This window comes from Moschus berezovskii, chromosome X, assembly GCF_049115385.1.
Source record: "Moschus berezovskii isolate FMDL1 chromosome X, NW_MosBer_1.0, whole genome shotgun sequence".
Classification (NCBI taxonomy): domain Eukaryota; kingdom Metazoa; phylum Chordata; class Mammalia; order Artiodactyla; family Moschidae; genus Moschus; species Moschus berezovskii.
The window spans coordinates 74,752,851-74,770,945 of NC_142488.1; the positions used below are offsets into that span (position 1 = coordinate 74,752,851).

Consider the following 18,095-nt stretch of genomic DNA (forward strand, 5'->3'; position numbering starts at 1 on the left):
ACCAATAATTAGAGAGCCATGTAAGTAGAAGATATTAAGAAGAGGTGGCAAGGATACATAGAAGAACTGTACAAAAAAGATCTTCACGACCCAGATAATCACGATGGTGTGATCACTCACCTAGAGCCAGACATCCTGGAATGTGAAGTCAAGTGGGCCTGAGGAAGTATCACTATGAACAAAGCTAGTGGAGGTGATAGAATTCTAGTTGAACTATTGCAAATACTGAAAGATGATGCTGTGAAAGTGCTGCACTCAATATGCCAGCAAATTTGCAAAACTCAGCAGTGGTCATAGGACTGGAAAAGGTCAGTTTTCATTCCAATTCCAAAGAAAGGCAATGCCGAAGAATGCTCAAACTACCTCAAAATTGCACTCATCTCGCACGCTAGTAAAGTAATGCTTAAAATTCTTCAAGCCAGGCTTCAGCAATACATGAACCGTGAACTTCCAGATATTCAAGCTGGTTTTAGGAAAGCCAAAGGAACCAGAGATCAAATTGCCAACATCTGCTGGATCATGGAAAAAGCAAGAGAGTTCCAAAAAAACATCTATTTCTGCTTTATTGACTATGCCAAAGCCTTTGTCTGTGTGGATCACAATAAACTGGAAAATTCTTCAAGAGATGGGATTACCAGACCACCTGACCTACCTCTTGAGAAACCTGCATTCAGGTCAGGAAGCAACAGGTAGAACTGGACATGGAACAACAGACTGGTTCCAGATAGGAAAAGGAGTACGTCAAGGTTGTATACTGTCACCCTGCTTATTTAACTTATATGCAGAGTACATCATGAGGAACGCTGGGCTGGAAGAAGCACAAGCTGGAATCAAGCTTGCCGGGAGAAATATCAGTAATCTCAGATATGCGGATGAAACCACCCTCATGGCAGAAAGTGAAGAAGAATTAAAGAGCCTCTTGATGAAAGTGAAAGAGGAGAGTGAAAAAGTTGGCTTAAAGCTCAACATTCAGAAAACGAAGATCATGGAATCCAGTCCCATCACTTCATGGCAAATAGATTTGGAAACAGTGGCTGACATTATTATTTTGGGCTCCAATATCACTGCAGATGGTGATTGCAGCCATGAAATTAAAAGACACTTACTCCTTGGAAGAAAATTTCTGACCAACCTAGATAGCATTTTAAAAAGCAGAGACATTACCCTGTCAACAAAGGACCGTCTAGTCAAGGCTATGGTTTTTCCAGTGGTCATGTATGGATGTGAGAGTTGGACTATAAAGAAAGCTGAGTACAGAAGAATTGATGCTTTGGAACTGTGGTGTTGGAGAAGACTCTTGAGAGTCCCTTGGACTGCAAGGAGATCCAACCAGTCCATCCTAAAGGAGATCAGTCCTGGGTGTTCATTGGAAGAACTGACGTTGAAGCTGAAACTCCAAAACTTTGGCCACCTGATGCGAACAGTTGACTCATTTGAAAAGTCCCTGATGCTGGGAAAGATTGAGAACAGGTGGAGAAGGGGACGACAGAGGATGAGATGGCTGGATGGCATCACCAACTCGATGGACATGGATTTGGGTGGACTCTGGGAGTTAGTGATGGACAGGGAGGCTTGGCATGCTGTGGTTCATGGGGTTGCAAAGAGTCGGACATGACTGAGTGACTGAACTGAACTGTACCTAAAAACTAGATAAACACATTCTTCTTGTGGAAAAATGACAAAAACTTTTGATGCAGTCGTAAAATCCAATTCAAAGTGTTAGTACCGTAAATATATATTTTCTAAACACAAGAGAATTAAATTAGATGGTAAGAGCAGAAGAATCAACCATATTAGCTATTTTCAAACACATAACTCATGGGTCAATGAAGAATATAAAATGGAAATTAAGATAGTTATCACTAAAAGGTAATCAAAATAATATGTAATAACTGTGCAAGATTCAAAACAATAGTTAGAACTTTACCATATTAATGCTTATAATAGAAAATTCAAACGATGAACATGAGGAGGCAGTCCCAAAATGGTGGAGGAATAGGATGGGGAGACCACTTTCTCTCCCATAAATTCATGAAAAGATCATTTAAATGTTGGGAAACTTCCACAAAACAACTTCTGAACACTGGCAGAAGACACCAGGCACCCAGAAAGGCAGCCCAATTTCTTCGAAAAGAAGTAAGACAAAATATAAAAGACAAAAAGTGTCCCAAGTTTTAGGGAGGGAGACCCATTCTGGGGAGGGATTTGTGAAGGAGGAGGAGTTTCCACACAGTAGGAAACTCTCTCACAGAATCGTCTGTGGGGAGATTTGGAATTTCAGAGGGCAACATAACCAGAAGGAATAAAAATAAAACCACAGAATACACACCTATCTGTAACTACAAGTGGATACGGGGAAATGGCCCAGTCGCTGGCGTCCAGCACCAGTGAATGGGGCTTGAGCAGGGATGCGCGGGCTGCATCAGCAGTCCTTAGGGTAAGGACCAGGCCTGAATGCCCTGAGGACAATCTAAGGAAACTAACATGAGATAGCAAAAAAAGCCATGGGATCCCCAGAGAGACAAAAAAAAACAAAAGACATTTCCCGCAAAAGGGTCTAATGCTGCACAGTGACCCCTGTCACTCTCACAAAACAAAGGATTGAGCGAATATCAAAGGAGAGCAAGTCAGCTGTCATACAGGGCCCTTCCTCCCTGGAGGCAAAGAGGCAGGCATGTGACAGCCAAAGCTGGAAGGCAAGGGGCTGATGCAATCTAGACCCCAGAGACTACATCTTCCACCAAATTGTGAGCAGGCTCCCAGTTGCCACCCAGGTCTTCCAGGGATCCTGGAAGGTTGACATCTGCCAGAAGCGTCACAGCCTGAGATTAGCTTCCCAAAGGAGACACAAGGCACACCTGGGACTGTGCTCTTGCGGCTCACCCAAGAAACCAACTGGCAAAGACCGGGGAGGTGAATAGGAATCATGGCCCACTTGGGACAATGCACTTGCCAAGACAATGCACTTGCCTGAGCTGCTCAGACCTGAGAAGGGTGCAAAATGCACAGCCCATCTGGGTCTGTGCTCCTATGGAGCACCTGAGAACCTGAATGACTTAGATCTGGGAAGTGCACAAAATGCAGGGTCCATTTGCGACAGTGTCCTTGCTGAGAACCCTGGAGCCTGAGCAGTGTGGATCCAGGAAGTACACGCAGACTTGAGCTGTGACAAACCCAGTGTGGTCCATCCACTGCAAGCACTGCCCACATATGCCAGTGATATTTGTTTGCAGTGTCCCTCACTATCCATAACACAAAAGAAGAAGCAAGCCTAAATAAGTGGCCACATTTGCCCCCTTGTATCAGGGCAGAAATTAGACACCGAAGATACTTCTGAACAGAAGAAGCCAAAATAAAGAAGGGGGAACTGCTCTGGAAGTGACAGGTGTAACAGACTGAAACCCAGCAATTAATACTGAGACTGCACTTGGGGGATGCCTATAGACCTTGAGAACAAGTACAAGCCAGAACAAGGAACTATCTGACACTGAACTGACCCAACACTGCCCACAGCAGCTTCAGAGAAATTCCTAGATATATTTTTACTATTATCACTTTTAAGTTTTTAAAAAATTTTGGTTATTACTCCTTTAACTTTCATTATTATCACCTACTATTACCTTTCAAAAAAATGCTTGTTTTCTTTTAATATATATATTCCATAATATATATATATTTCATAATATATATATATATTTCATAATATATATATATATATATATATTCCATATATATATATATATATCTCGGAGAAGGCCATGGCAACCCACTCCAGTACTCTTGCCTGGAAAACCCCATGGATAGAGGAGCCTGGTAGGTTGCAGACCACGGGGTCGCTAAGAGTCAGACACGACTAAGCGACTTCACTTTCACTTTTCACTTTCATGCATTAGAGAAGGAAATGGCAACCCACTCCAGTGTTCTTGCCTGGAGAATCCCAGGGACAGGGGAGCCTGGTGGGCTGCCGTCTCTGGGGTCGTACAGAGTCGGACACGACTGAAGTGACTTAGCACCAGCAGCAGCCATATATATCTTAATTTTTGTGACTGATTTTGTTATGTATTTCTTATATTGTATTTTTTAGACTCTAACCTCTACTCTAAGTTTTTAATCTTTTCTGATATTTGTTATCGAATTTGCACCTTTTAGAATCTAGTCTTCAGTATCCATTTTCACTAAGGGATCGATTACTAACTTCATTGCTCTCTCCCATTTTGACTCTCCCTTTTCTGCTCCAGGTCAGCTCTATCTCCTTCCTCCCTTTTCTCTTCTCTACATAAATGTGAATCTCTCTGCATGTGCCAGGCTGTGGAGACTACTTAGGGATCTGATTACTGTCTACATTGCTCTCTCCCCTTTTGACTCCCCCTTTTCTCTTCCTAGATACCTCTATCTCACTCCTCTGTCTTCTCTTCTCTATCAACTCTGTGAATCTCTCTGGGTGATCCTGGATGTGGAGAATTCTTTCACCAGTAACCGAGGTGTTTTATTTCCTGTGCTGTATAGATGGAGAAGTCTTGAGGCTACTGTAAGAATAAGATGGAAAGCCAGAGAAAGGAGGCTTAATTCGAAAACTTTGGAACATCAAAGAACTTGCTACTCCTGGGAACACTAAAAGACAAGAGCTCACCCAAAAGTATCCATCCCTACACTGAAACGAAGCTCCACCAAAGAGTCAAGAAGTTCCAGTGAAAGACGTAGCAAGCTAATTTTCCAGTAAAACAGGAACACAACCCTGAATATTAAAAGACTGGCTGCCCAAAGCCATGCCAAACCCATAAACAGCTCAAAATTCACTACTGGACTTTTCAGTCCCCTACAGAGAGACGAGATCCAGCTCAACCACCAGAACACAGACAGAAGCTGGCCCAACCAGGAAACCCTGGCAAGCCATTAGGCCAATGCTACCCACAAGGGGGAGACACCACAGTTTAGAGGAACCATGAACTTCCAGCCTGCAGAAAGGGCACCCCAAACACAGCAATCTAAACAAAATGAAAAGGCAGAAAAATATTCAGCAGGTGAAGGAACATGATAAAAACCTACCAAAACAAACAAAAGAGAAGAGATAGGGAGTCTACCTGAAAAAAAAATCAGAATAATAATAATAAAGATGATCCAAAATCTTGAAAACAAACTGGAGTTACAGACAAGGATTGAAAGATGAGAAAATTGTTTAAAAAGGGTGTAGAAGAAATAGAGTCAATCAATAATGAACAATGCAATAACTGAGATTAAAAACAGTTTGGAGGGATCCAACAGTAGAAGAACTGAGGCAAAAGAGAGGATAAGTGAGGTCGAGGACAGAATGTTAGAAATAAATGAAGCAGAGAGGAAAAAAGAATTAAAAGAAATGAGAACAACCTCAGAGACCACTGGGACAGTGATAAATGCCCCAACATTCGAATGATAGGTCTCCCAGAAGAAGATAAAAAGAAAGGGCATGTGAAAATACTTCAGGAGATAATATTTGAAAACTTCCCTAAAATGGGTAAGGAAATAGCCACCTAAGTTCAACAGACTCAGTCACCAACAGGATAAACTCAAGGTGAAACACCCCAAGACACATATTAATCAAATTAACAATGATCAAACACAAAGAGCAAATATTAAAAGCAGCAAGGGAAAACCAACAAGTAACACAGAGGGAGATCCTCATAATGATAACAGTTGATCTTTCCACAGAAACTCTTCATGCCAGAAGGGAATCGCAGGACAAGGATCTCATTCAGATATGAAGAAGAAATCAAAACCTTTACTGACAAGCAAAAAATAAGAATTCAGCACCACCAAATCAGCTCTTCAACAAATGTTAAAGGATCTTTTCTAGACAGGAAACATAGTAAAGCTTTATAAAAACGAACCAAAAACAACAAAGTAAACAGTAACAGGATCAGACTTATCAATGATTACCTTAAATGTAAATGGGTTAAATGCTCCAACAAAAGACAAAGACAGCCAAATGGATACAAAAACAAGATTCTAATATATGCTGTCTACAAGAGACCCAACTCAAACGTAGGGACACATACAGACTGAAAGGAAAGGGCTGAAGAAAGATATTTCATGCAAGTGGAGACCAATGAAAGCAGGAGTAGCAATCTTCATATCAGAAAAAATAGACTGGAAATAAAGACCATGATAAGAGACAAAGAAAGACACTACCTAATCATCAGAGGATCAATCCAAAAAGATATAACAGTTATAAATATATGTGCGCCCCACATAGGAGCAGCACAATACGTAAGACAGATGCTTAACAAGTTTGAAAGGGGAAATGATTAATAACAAGATAAGAGTGGAGAACTTAAATAACCCACTCAAACTATGGATAGATAAGCCAAACAGAAAATTATCAAGGAAACACAAGCTCTAAATGATAAAATGGACCAGTTATACCTAATAGACATAACATTAATATATATTACATAATACAGTATATAATATGTATTAGTAGTTATATAATACATATTAATAAAAACATATTATATATATATATATATTTATATACATGGAACTTCACCCCCAAAATATGGATCTCACCTTTTTCTCAAGTGCACGTGGGACATTCTCCAGGATAGATCACATCCTGGACCATAAATCTAGCATTGGTAAATTTGAAGACATGGAAATTATTTCAAGTATCTTTCCCGATCACAATGCAGTAAGATTAGATGTCAACTAGCAGGAATCAAGATTACTGGGAGAAATATCAATAACCTCAGATATGCAAATGACACCACCCTTATGGCAGTAAGTGAAGAGGAACCAAAAAGCTTTTTGATGAAAGTGAAAGAGGAGAGTGAAAAAGTTGGCTTAAAGCTAAAATTCAGAAAACTAAGACCATGGCATCTGGTTCCAACACTTCACAGGAAATAGATGGGGAAACAGTGGAAACAATGTCAGACTTTATTTTTCCGGGCTCCAAATTTACTGCAGATGGTGATTGCAGCCATGAAATTAAAAGATGCTTACTCCTTGGAAGGAAAGTTATGACCAACCTAGACAACATATTAAAAAGCAGAGACATTACTTGCCAACACACATCTGTCTAGTCAAGGCTATGGTTTTCCCAGTGGTCATGTATGGATGTGAGAATTGTACTGTGAAGAAAGCTGAGCACCGAAGAATTGATGCTTTTGAACTGTGGTGCTGGAGAAGACTCTTGAGAGTCCCTTGGACTGCAAGGAGGTCCAACCAGTCCATACTAAAGGAGATCAGTCCTGGGTGTTCATTGGAAGGACTGATGCTAAAGCTGAAACTTCAATACTTTGGCCACCTCATGAGAAGAGTTGACTCATTGGAAAAGACCTTTATGGTGGGAGGGATTGGGGGCAGGAGGAGAAGGTGACGACAGAGGATGAGATGGCTGGATGGCATCACCGACTCGATGCACATGAGTTTGGGTGAACTCCGGGATTTGGTGATGGACAGGGAGGCCTGGCGTGTTATGATTCATTGTTTCACAAAGAGTCAGACACGACTGAGTGACTGAAATGTACTGAACTGAACAGGAAAAACTACTACTAAAAATAAAAATATATGGAGGATAAACAACACGCTTCTGAACAACCAACAGATCACAAAAGAAATCAAAATGAAAAGCAAACTATGCATAGAAACAAATGAAAATGAAAACATGACAATCCAAATCTTATGGGATTCAGTAAGAGCAATGCAAAGAGGGGTGTTCATAGCTATACATGCCTACCTCAAGCCACAACAGAAACATCAAATAAGAACACTAAAGGCCAATATCACTGATAAATATAAATGCAAAAATCTTCAACAAAATTCTAGCCTACAGAATCGAAAACCGTGTTAAAGAGATCATACATCATGATCAAGTAGACTTTATTCCAAGGATGCAAAGATTCATCAATATTCGCAAAGCAATCCATGTGTTACACCATATTAACAAATTGAAAGATACAAACCATATGATAAATCAAACAGATGCTGACAAAGCCTTTAACAAAACTGAATACCCATTTCTGATGAAGACTCTCCAGAAAGCAGGCATAGAAGGCACATACCTTAGCATAATAAAAGCCATATATAACAAACCAAGAGCAAACATTATCCTCAATGGGGAAAAACATAAATCATTTTCTTTAAAATCAGGAACAAGACAAGGGTTCCCATTCTTACTACTATTATTCAACAGAGTTTTGGAAGTCCCAGTCACAGCAATCAGAGAAGGAAAAGAAATAAAGGAATCCAGAATGGAAAAGAAGTAAAACTCTCACTGTAGATGACATGATCTTCTACATAGAAAACCCTAAAGACACAACCAGAAAGTTACTAGAGTCAATCAATGAATATATTAAAGTTGCAGGGTGTAAAATTAACATTGAGAAATCCCTTATATTCCAATACAATAATAATGAGAAAAGAGAAAGAGAAATTAAGGAAACGATCCCATTCACCACTGTAACAAAAAGAATGAAATATTAAGGAATAAATTTACCTAAAAAACAAAAGACCAGTATATAGAGAACTATAAAACACAGTTGAAAGAAATCAAAGATGAGACAAATATATGGAGAAATACACCCGATTTGTGTATAAGGTATAAATATAGTGAAAATCAGTATACTACACAAAGTAATCTATAGATTTAATGAAATTCGTATCAAGCTACCAACGGTAAATTTCACAGAACTAGAACAAATAATTTCACAATTTGTATGGAAACACAAAAGAGCTCGAATAGCCAAAGCAATCTTGAGAAAGAAGAATGGAACTGGAGGAATCAACCTGCCTAACTTGAGACTATACCACAAAGCTACAGTCATCAAGAGAGTATGGTACTGGCACAAAGACAGAAATATAGACCAATGGAACACAATACAAAGCCCAGAGATAAATCCATGCACCTATGGACACCTTATTTTTGAGAAAGGAGGCAAGAATATACAAGGGAGAAAAGAAAATCTCTTTAACAAGCGGTTCTGGGAAAACTGGACAACCACTTGTAAAGGAATGAAACTAGAATACTTTCTAACACCATACACAAAAATAAACCCAAAATAGATTAAAGATCTAAATATAAGACCAGAAACTATAAAACTCCTAGAGCAAAACATAGGCAAAACACTCTGACAAATCACAGCAGCATCCTCTATGACCTACCTCCCAGAGTAATGGAAATAAAAACAAAAATAAACAAATGGGACCTAATTAAACTTAAAAGCTTATGCAAAACGAAGGAAACTATAAGCAAGGTAAAAAGACAGACTTCAGAATGGGAGACGATAATAGCAAATGAAGCATCTGAGAATTAATCTCAAAAATATACAAGCAGTGAGGACAGGAAGATGGCGGAGGAACAGGAAGGGGCGACCACTTTCTCCCCCACAAATTCAGCAAAAGAACATTTGAACGCTGAGTAAATCCCACAAAAAACTTCTGAATGCCGGCAGAGGACATTAGGCAACCAGAAAAGCAGCCCATTATCTTTGAAAGGAGGTAAGAAATAGTATAAAAGGTAAAAAGAGAGGCAAAAGAGGGAGGGACAGAGCTCCGTCCTGGGAAGGGAGGCTTAAAAAAAAAAAAAAAAAGAGAGAGAGAGAGAAGTTTCCAAACACCTGGAAACACTCACTGGCGAGTCTGTGGTGAGCCTTGGAAACTCAGAGGGCAACATAACCAGAAGAAAAAAGAAATAAATATTTAAAACTCACAGACTAAGTGCCCAGAGGGAACTCCCAGCGGAGAAGCAGCGGAGATGCCTGCACCCCCCACTAGCAAGCGGGAGCTGGGCAGGGAGGCGCCGGTGGCATCGCTTAGAGAAAGGACCGGGACTGAATGCCCAGAGGGCAATCTGAGGGCACTAACCCAAGACAGCTAAGCAGAATGTGGGATAGCGACCCCCATGAAAAGGCAAAAAGCCCCAACCTAAGACTCCGCCAGCACCACTCACAGAACAAAAGACTGAGCAGAGCGAGCTGGCTGTGGTTGGCCCATCCCCCATCCTCCATCAGGACAGGCAGGGTAGGTCAGCCAGAGCCGGAAGGGGGCAACTGCGACCCCAGAAAGGCTTCCCATAACAAGCTGCAGGCAGGCTTCATTGCTAAACAAGACTTCTTGGGTTTGGGCTGGTCGATATCCACCTGAGAAGCTGCACCAGTTGTACACTGAGAAAACCGAGCGGCAGGGACCGGGGAGGCGATAAGTCGCAGTGACCACGCTCACCAAACACCTGGTCACCTGAGCTGCTTGGACAAGGGAAGGCACAAAACGTAGGCCCAAACAAGTCTGAGCCTTTGTGGAGTATCCGAGTACCTGAACCCGAGCCACAGAAACCTGGGAAGTGCATGTAACCCAGCGCCGGCTGTGGACAGTTCCCCACAAAGCAACCTAGAGCCTGAGCAGCATAAACAGGGAAAGCACACATGCCGTGAGCGGGGGCAATCCAGTGTAGTCAAGACACTGTGAGCACTCCCCAGAGATGCCAGTGATATTTTCTAGCAGCATCCCTCCCTCCACACAGCACATCTGAACAAGTGAGCTTATAAAAGCGTCAACTGCCCCCTTGTGTCAGGATGGGAATCATACACTGAAGAGACCAGCTAACAGAAGAGCTTAAACAGAAGTAACTGCCTTGGAAGTGACAGGTGGAGAAGTCTTGACCCTACTGTAAGAATAAGACTGAAAACCAGAGAGAGAGGCTTAAGTCCAAATCCTGAGATCACCAGAGATCTCCTGTTCCAGGGAACCTTAATTCATAGGTGCTCATAAAATGCCTCCATACATACACTGAAATCAGGTACCACCCAAGGGTCAACAAGTTTCAGTGAAAGACATACCACACAAATTCGCCAGCAACACAGGAGAATAACCCTGAACTTCAATATACAGCCTACACAAAGCCACTCCATACCAATTAACATCTCAAACTCATTACTGGACACTTCACTGTACTCCAGAGAAAAGAAATCTAGCTACACCCACCAGAACACCGACACAAGCTTCCCTAACCAGGGAAACTTGACAAGCCACCTGTCCAACCCCAAACACAGAAAGGAAACTAAAGGCCACCCCAAGCACAGCAATATAAGCAAGATGAAGAGGCAGAGAAATGCCCAGCAAGTAAAGCAACAGGATAAATGCCCATCAACACAATCAAAAGAGGAAGATATAGGGAATCTACCTGATAAAGAATTTTGAACTTTAATTGTGAAAATGATTCAAAATCAGGAAAGCAAAACGGAGTTACAGATAAATAAGCTGGAGAAAAGGATTGAGAAGATGCAAGAAAGGTTTAATAATGATTTAGAGGTAATAAAAAAGAGTCAATATACGATGAATAATGTAATAGATGAGATCAGAAACACTCTGGAGGGAACACACAGTAGAATAACAGAGGCAGAAGACAGGATAAGCGAGTTAGAAGATAGAATTGTAGAAATAAATGAAACAGAGATGGAAAAAGAAAAACGGATTAAAACAAACTAGGACAATATTAGAGACCTCTGGGACAATGTTAAACACCCCAACATTCGAATCATAGGAGTCCCAGAAGAAGAAGACAAAAAGAAAGACCATGAGAGAATACTTGAGGAGATAATAGTTGAAAACTTCCCTAAGATGGGGAAGGAAATAATCACTCATGTCCAAGAAACCCAGAGAGTCCCTAACAGGATAAACCCAAAGCGAAATACACCAAGGCACATATTAATCAAATTAACAAAGATCAAACAGAAAGAACAAATATTAAAAGCAGCAAGGGAAAAGCAAGAAATAACACAAAGGGGATTCCCATAAGGATAACAGCTGATCTTTCAACAGAAACTCTTCAGGCCAGGATTGAATGGCAAGACATACTTAAAGTGATGAAAGAAAGTAACCTACAGCCAAGATCACTATACCCAGCAAGGATCTCATTCAAATATGAAGGAGAAATCAAAAGCTTTACAGACAAGTAAAAGCTGAGAGAATTCATCATCACCAAACCAGCTCTCCAACAAATACTAAAGGATCTTCTCTAGATAGGAAACACAGAAAGGGTATATGAACTCGAACTAAAAACAATAAAGAAAATGGCAACGGGATCATACTTATCAATAATTACCTTAAACGTAAATGGGTAAATTGAACCAGGAAGAAATATAAAATATTAAGAGACCCATCACAAGCACGGAAATAGAAGCGGTAATCAGAAATCTTCCAGCAAACAAAAGTCCAGGTCCAGACGGCTTCACAGCTGAATTCTACCAAAAATTTACAAAAGAGCTAACACCTATTCTACTCAACTATTCCAAAAAATTGCTGAGGAAGGGAAACTTCCAAACTCATTCTATAAGGAACCATCACCTTAATACCAAAACCTGGGAAATACCCCACAAAAAAAGAAAACTACAAAACAATATCACTGATGAACATAGATGCAAAAATCCTTAACAAAATTCTAACAATCAGAATCCAACAACACATTAAGAAGATCATATATCATGACCAAGTGGGCTTTATGCCAGGAATGCAAGGATTCTTCAATATCCGCAAAGCAATCAATGTAATACACTACATTAACAAACTGAAAAATAAAAATCATATGATTATCTCAATAGATGCAGAGAAAGCCTTCACCAAAATTCAACATCCATTTATGATAAAAACCCTCCAGAAGGTGGGACTAGAAGGGACATACCTCAACATAATAAAAGCTATATATGACAAACCCATAGCAAACATTATCCTCAAAGGTGAAAAATTGAAAGCATTTCCCCTAAAGTCAGAAACAAGACAAGGGTGCCCACTCTCACCACTACTATTGAACATAGTTTTGGAAGTTTTGGCCACAGCAATCAAAGTAGAAAAAGACATAAAAGGAATCCAAATTGGAAAAGAAGAAGTAACACTTTCATTGTTCGGTGATGACATGATCCTCTACACAGAAACCCCTAAAGACTCTACCAGAAAACTACTAGAGCTAATCAACGAATAAAGTAAAATTGCAGGAAAATAAAATCAACACACAGAAATCCCTTGCATTCCTATACACTAATAATGAGAAAATAGAGAAATTAAGGAAAAGAGATATTACTTTGCCAACAAAGGTCCATCTAGTCAAGGCAATGGTTTTTCCCGTGGTCATGTATGGATGTGAGAGTTGGACTGTGAAGAAAGTTGATTGCTGGAGAATCGATGCTTTTGAACTGTGGTGTTGGAGAAGACTCTTGAGAGTCCCTTGTACTGCAAGGAGATCCAACCAGTCCATTCTAAAGGAGATCAATCCTGGGTGTTCATTGGAGGGACTGATGCTAAAGCTGAAACTCCAATACTTTGGCCACCTCATGAGACGAGTTGACTCACTGGAAAAGCCTCTGATGCTAGGAAAGGTTGGGGGCGGGAGGAGAAGGGGACGATGGAGAATGAGATGGCTGGATGGCATCACCGACTCTGTGGACATGAGTTTGAGTGTACTCCGGGAGTTGGTGATGGACAGGGAGGCCTGGCGTGCTGTGATTCATGCGGTCGCGGAGAGTCGGACACGACTGGGCGACTGACCTGAACTGAACTGATTCCACTCACTGATGCAATGAAAAGAATTAAATACTTAGGAATATATCTACCTAAGGAAACAAAAGACCTGTACATAGAAAACTATAAAACACTGGTGAAAGTAATCAAAGAGGACACTAATAGATGGAGAAATAAACTGTGTTCGTGGATTGGAAGAATAAATATTGTGAAAATGAGTATACTACCCAAAGTAATTTATACATTCAATGCAATCCCTATCAAACTACCAACGATATTTTTCACAGAGGTAGAACAAATAAACTCAGTTTGTATGGAAATACAAAATACCTCGAATAGCCAAAGCAATCTTGAGGAAGAAGAATGGAACTGGGGGAATCAACCTGCCGGACTTCAGGCTGTACTACAAAGCAACATTCATCAAGACAGTATGGTACTGGCATAAAGACAGAAATATAGATCAACAGAACAAAATAGAAATCCCAGAGATAAATCCACACACCTATGGACACCTTGTCTTTGACAAAGGAGGCAAGAATATTAAATGGAGAAAGGACAGCTCTTTAACAAGTGGTTCTGGGAAAACTGGTCAGCCACTAATAAAAGAATGAAACTAGAACACTTCCTAACACCATACACAAAAATAAACTCAAAATGGGTTAAAGATCTAAACGTAAGACCAGAAACTATAAAACTCCTAGAGGAGAACATAGGCAAAACACTCTCCAACATTAATCACAGCAGGATCCTCCATGAATCATCTTCCAAAATATTAGAAATGAAAGCAAAAATAAACAAATGGGACCTAATTAAAATTAAAAGCTTCTGCACAGTAAAGGAAACTATAAGCAAGGTGAAAAGACAGCCGTCAGAATGGGAGAAAATAATAGCAAATGAAACAACCGACAAAGAATGAATCTATAAAATATACAAGCAGCTCCTGCAGCTCAATTCCAGAAAAATAAACCTCCCAATCAAAAAATGGGCCAAAGGACTAAACAGACATTTCTCCAAAGAAGACATACAAATGGCTAGAAAACACATAAAAATATGCTCAACATCGCTCATAGTCAAGAGAAATGCAAATCAAAACCACAATGAGATACCATTTCACACCAGTCAGAATGTCTGGCATCCAAAAGTCTACATGTAATAAATGCTGCAGAGGGTGTGGAGAAAAGGGAACCCTCTTACACTCTTGGTGGGAATGCAAACTAGTACAGCCACTATGGAGAACAGTGTGGAGATTCCTCAAAAAACTGGAAATAGAACTGCCATATGATCCAGCAATCACACTCCTGAGCATACATACCGAGGAAACCAGAATTGAAAGAGACACATGTACTCCAATGTTCATTGCAGCACTGTTTATAATAGCCAGGATATGGAAGCAACCTAGATGTCCATCTGCAGATGAATGGATAAGAAAGCTTTGGTACATATACACAACAGAGTATTATTCAGCCATTAAAAAGAATACATTTGAATCAGTTCTAATGAGGTGGATGAAACTGGAGCCTATTATACAGAGTGAAGTAAGCCAGAAAGAAAAACACCAATACAGTATACTAATGCATATATATGCAATTTAGAAAGATGGTAGCCTTAACCCTGTATATGAGACAGCAAAAGAGATACAGGTGTATAGAACAGTCTTTGGGACTCTGTGGGAGAGTCTGAGGGTGGGATGATTTGGGAGAATGGTATTGAAACATGTATATTATCATATGTGAAAGGAATCACCAGTCCAGGTTCGACGCATGATACAGGATGCTCGGGGGTGTTGCACGGGGATGACCCAGAGGGAGGATATGGGGAGGAGGGAGTTGGGAGGGGTGTTCAAGAAGGGGAACACATGTACACCCGGGGCGGATTCATGTCAGTGTATGGCAAAACCAACCAATTTAATATTGTAAAGTAATTAGCCTCCAATAAAAAAATAAAAAATAAAAGTATTACAACACAAAAAAGAAAAAAATATATACAAGCAGCTCCTGCAGCTCAATTTCAGAAAGATACACAACCCAATCAAAAATTGGGCCAAAGAAGGAAACAGACATTTCTCCAAAGAAGACATACCGATGACTAACAAACACATGAAAAGATGCTCAACATCACTCATTATTAGAAAAATGCAAATCAAAACAGAAGTGAGGTAACATCTCATGCCGGTCAGAATGGCTGCTATCCAAAAGTCTATAAACAGTAAATGCTAGAGAGGGTGTGGAGAAAAGGGAACCCTCTAACACCAGCAGTGGCTGGTGGGAATGCAAACTAGTACATCCACTATGGAGAAGCATGGAGATTCCTTCAAAAACTGGAAAAAGAACTTCCATGTAACCCAGCAATCCCAGTGCTGGGCATACACACCGAGGAAACCAGAATCGAAAGAGAAACGTGTACCCCAATAGCCAGGACATGGAAGCAGCCTAGGTGGTCATCAGCAGACGAATGGATAAGAAAGCTGTGGTATATATACACAATGGAATATTATTCAGCTACTGAAAATAATACTTTTGACTCAGTTCTAATGAGGTGGATGAAACTGGATTCTATTATATAGAGTGAAGTAAGTTAAAGAAAAACACCAATACAGTATATTAACACATATATATGGAATTTAGAACGATTGTAATAATGACCCTATATGTGAGACAGCAAAGGCGACACAGATGTAAAGAATAGAGTTTTGGACTCTGTGGTAAAAGGCGAGGGTGGGATGATTTGAGAGAATAGCCTTGAAACATGTATATTACCATATGTGAAATAGATCGCCAGTCAAGGTTTGATGCATGAGACAGGGTGCTCGAGGCCGGTGCACTGGGATGACCCTGAGGGATGGTATGGGGAGGGAGGTGGGAGGGGGCTTCAGGATGGGGAACACATGTATACCCATGGCTGATTCATGTCAATGTATGGCAAAAACTACTACAATATTTTAAAGTAATTTTCCTCCAATTAAAATTAAAAAAAAAAAAAAGATGAATATGAACTCATTAGGCTTCAGCCTAATAATTAACAAGGGCAGAAGAGGGTGGGGATGAGTTGAATAACAAATAGTTGTCTGCATATACTAAATCTTGACTAAATTTCATTTTTATCTTTCTAATTTTCATCTGCTATTCAAGTATCATTTTAAGAAGAGATAAGAAAACCAATGCCTGTCTTACCTGCAGAAACACTGAGGGAGTTCTCCTTGACCATATAAAGGAAACAAAAATGGAGTGTTGCCATATCGCCCAAGACAGTGAAGAAAGTTTTTGGTAGCTCTGAGACCATCTAGGGTACTGCTGCCTGTCTCTGATGTCATTGCCATTGAGTGCAGGACAAAATATTGGAGGTTGGGGGTTAGTTTTTGAGTTTTTAAATATTCAGAAAATGCAATTTCCTCATAGGCTATGAAAAGAAAGAGGAAAATTTATCAGTTAAAATCAGAACCAAACTTCCATTCAAAACCACTGTACAAAAATGAGATCAAGTTTGCTTAAAACACTTAGCAAAGGACACAGTTGGTGATAGTATTACTACATTTTGGACCAAGACCATTGATTTTCGAGGGAAAAAACTAGGAACAACCTCACTATCCTGACTGGATTGATGACACAGTTTTTAAGCTGTAAATGATGATTCTGTGTTTAGTATTTTATGGATTCAAAAAATTAGAAAAGCATTAAATAATTCATTAACCATCACAACATCTTTCCATGCTTGGCAATAATGTTACTTTACTATCAACTGCAGATGAATGTCAATGATTACACTTTGAAATATTAAATAATACTAATGGTAACTTTTTGGTGAAAACTTGATTTTTTTGAATTGCTATTCCTTCCTAAGACTTGGAACAATGAACTATGACTAAAAAGTAAAGAAATCGATTTCTGTATGGCTAGTGGTATCAATCCCATTGCCTTATAATCTCACCTCAAAACATAAAGTGAAAGTCACACAGTCGTGTCTGACTCTTTCTGACCCCATGGACTGTCCATGGAATTCTCTAAGCCAGAATACTGGAGTAGGTAGCCCTTCCCTTCTCCAGGGGATCAAACCCTGGTCTCCTGCATTGCAGACAGATTCTTTACCAGCTAAGCCACAAGGGAACCTCAGAATATAAGGATCCCCTAAATACTATCTCTTTAAAACAATAACAGAAAAAAATGTAACTGAACTGTTAGTGGAAGAGAAAAACTTTTTAGAATTAATATAAATAAATAAAAACTATAAAAATTTACAGAGAATATAAGTTTATGCTACTATGGAGAAACAATCTGGCAGTAATAAATGGACTTAAAATTTTAAGAACAAGAGATAGATTTTCAATATTCCATATAGTAAAAAAGATTGTCGTATTTCTCAATTTTGTAAGTGAATTGTCAGTATATTCCTATTTTGGATAACTTTTTCAGCTCAATACACTTTTAAGTGCAAAACTCTTGATACTAAAGTCGTGTATTCAACTTTCAACAAACTTTGAAGTAACTGGCCCCAGATCACACAGTGAGATGGGTCAAAGCCAAGATTAGAAACCATATCATCTCCTAATCCAGCAGATCCCATCCACACCATCTAGCTTCCTTTTAACCAGTCAAAATAAATAATTCACTATTCCAAGC

General features: G+C 39.8%; 1 protein-coding gene across 3 annotated transcripts in view; it reads right to left on the reverse strand.

Moving 5' to 3' along the window:
- Positions 1–18,095, reverse strand: part of CHM (CHM Rab escort protein) — a 279,787-nt gene that overhangs the window by 103,071 nt on the left and 158,621 nt on the right. For all 3 annotated transcript variants that reach the window (XM_055393821.2, XM_055393823.2, XM_055393822.2), the window contains one exon: positions 16,653–16,878. In XM_055393821.2, coding sequence (XP_055249796.2) covers positions 16,653–16,878 — 226 coding nt within the window. The remainder of the gene's footprint in view (positions 1–16,652; positions 16,879–18,095) is intronic.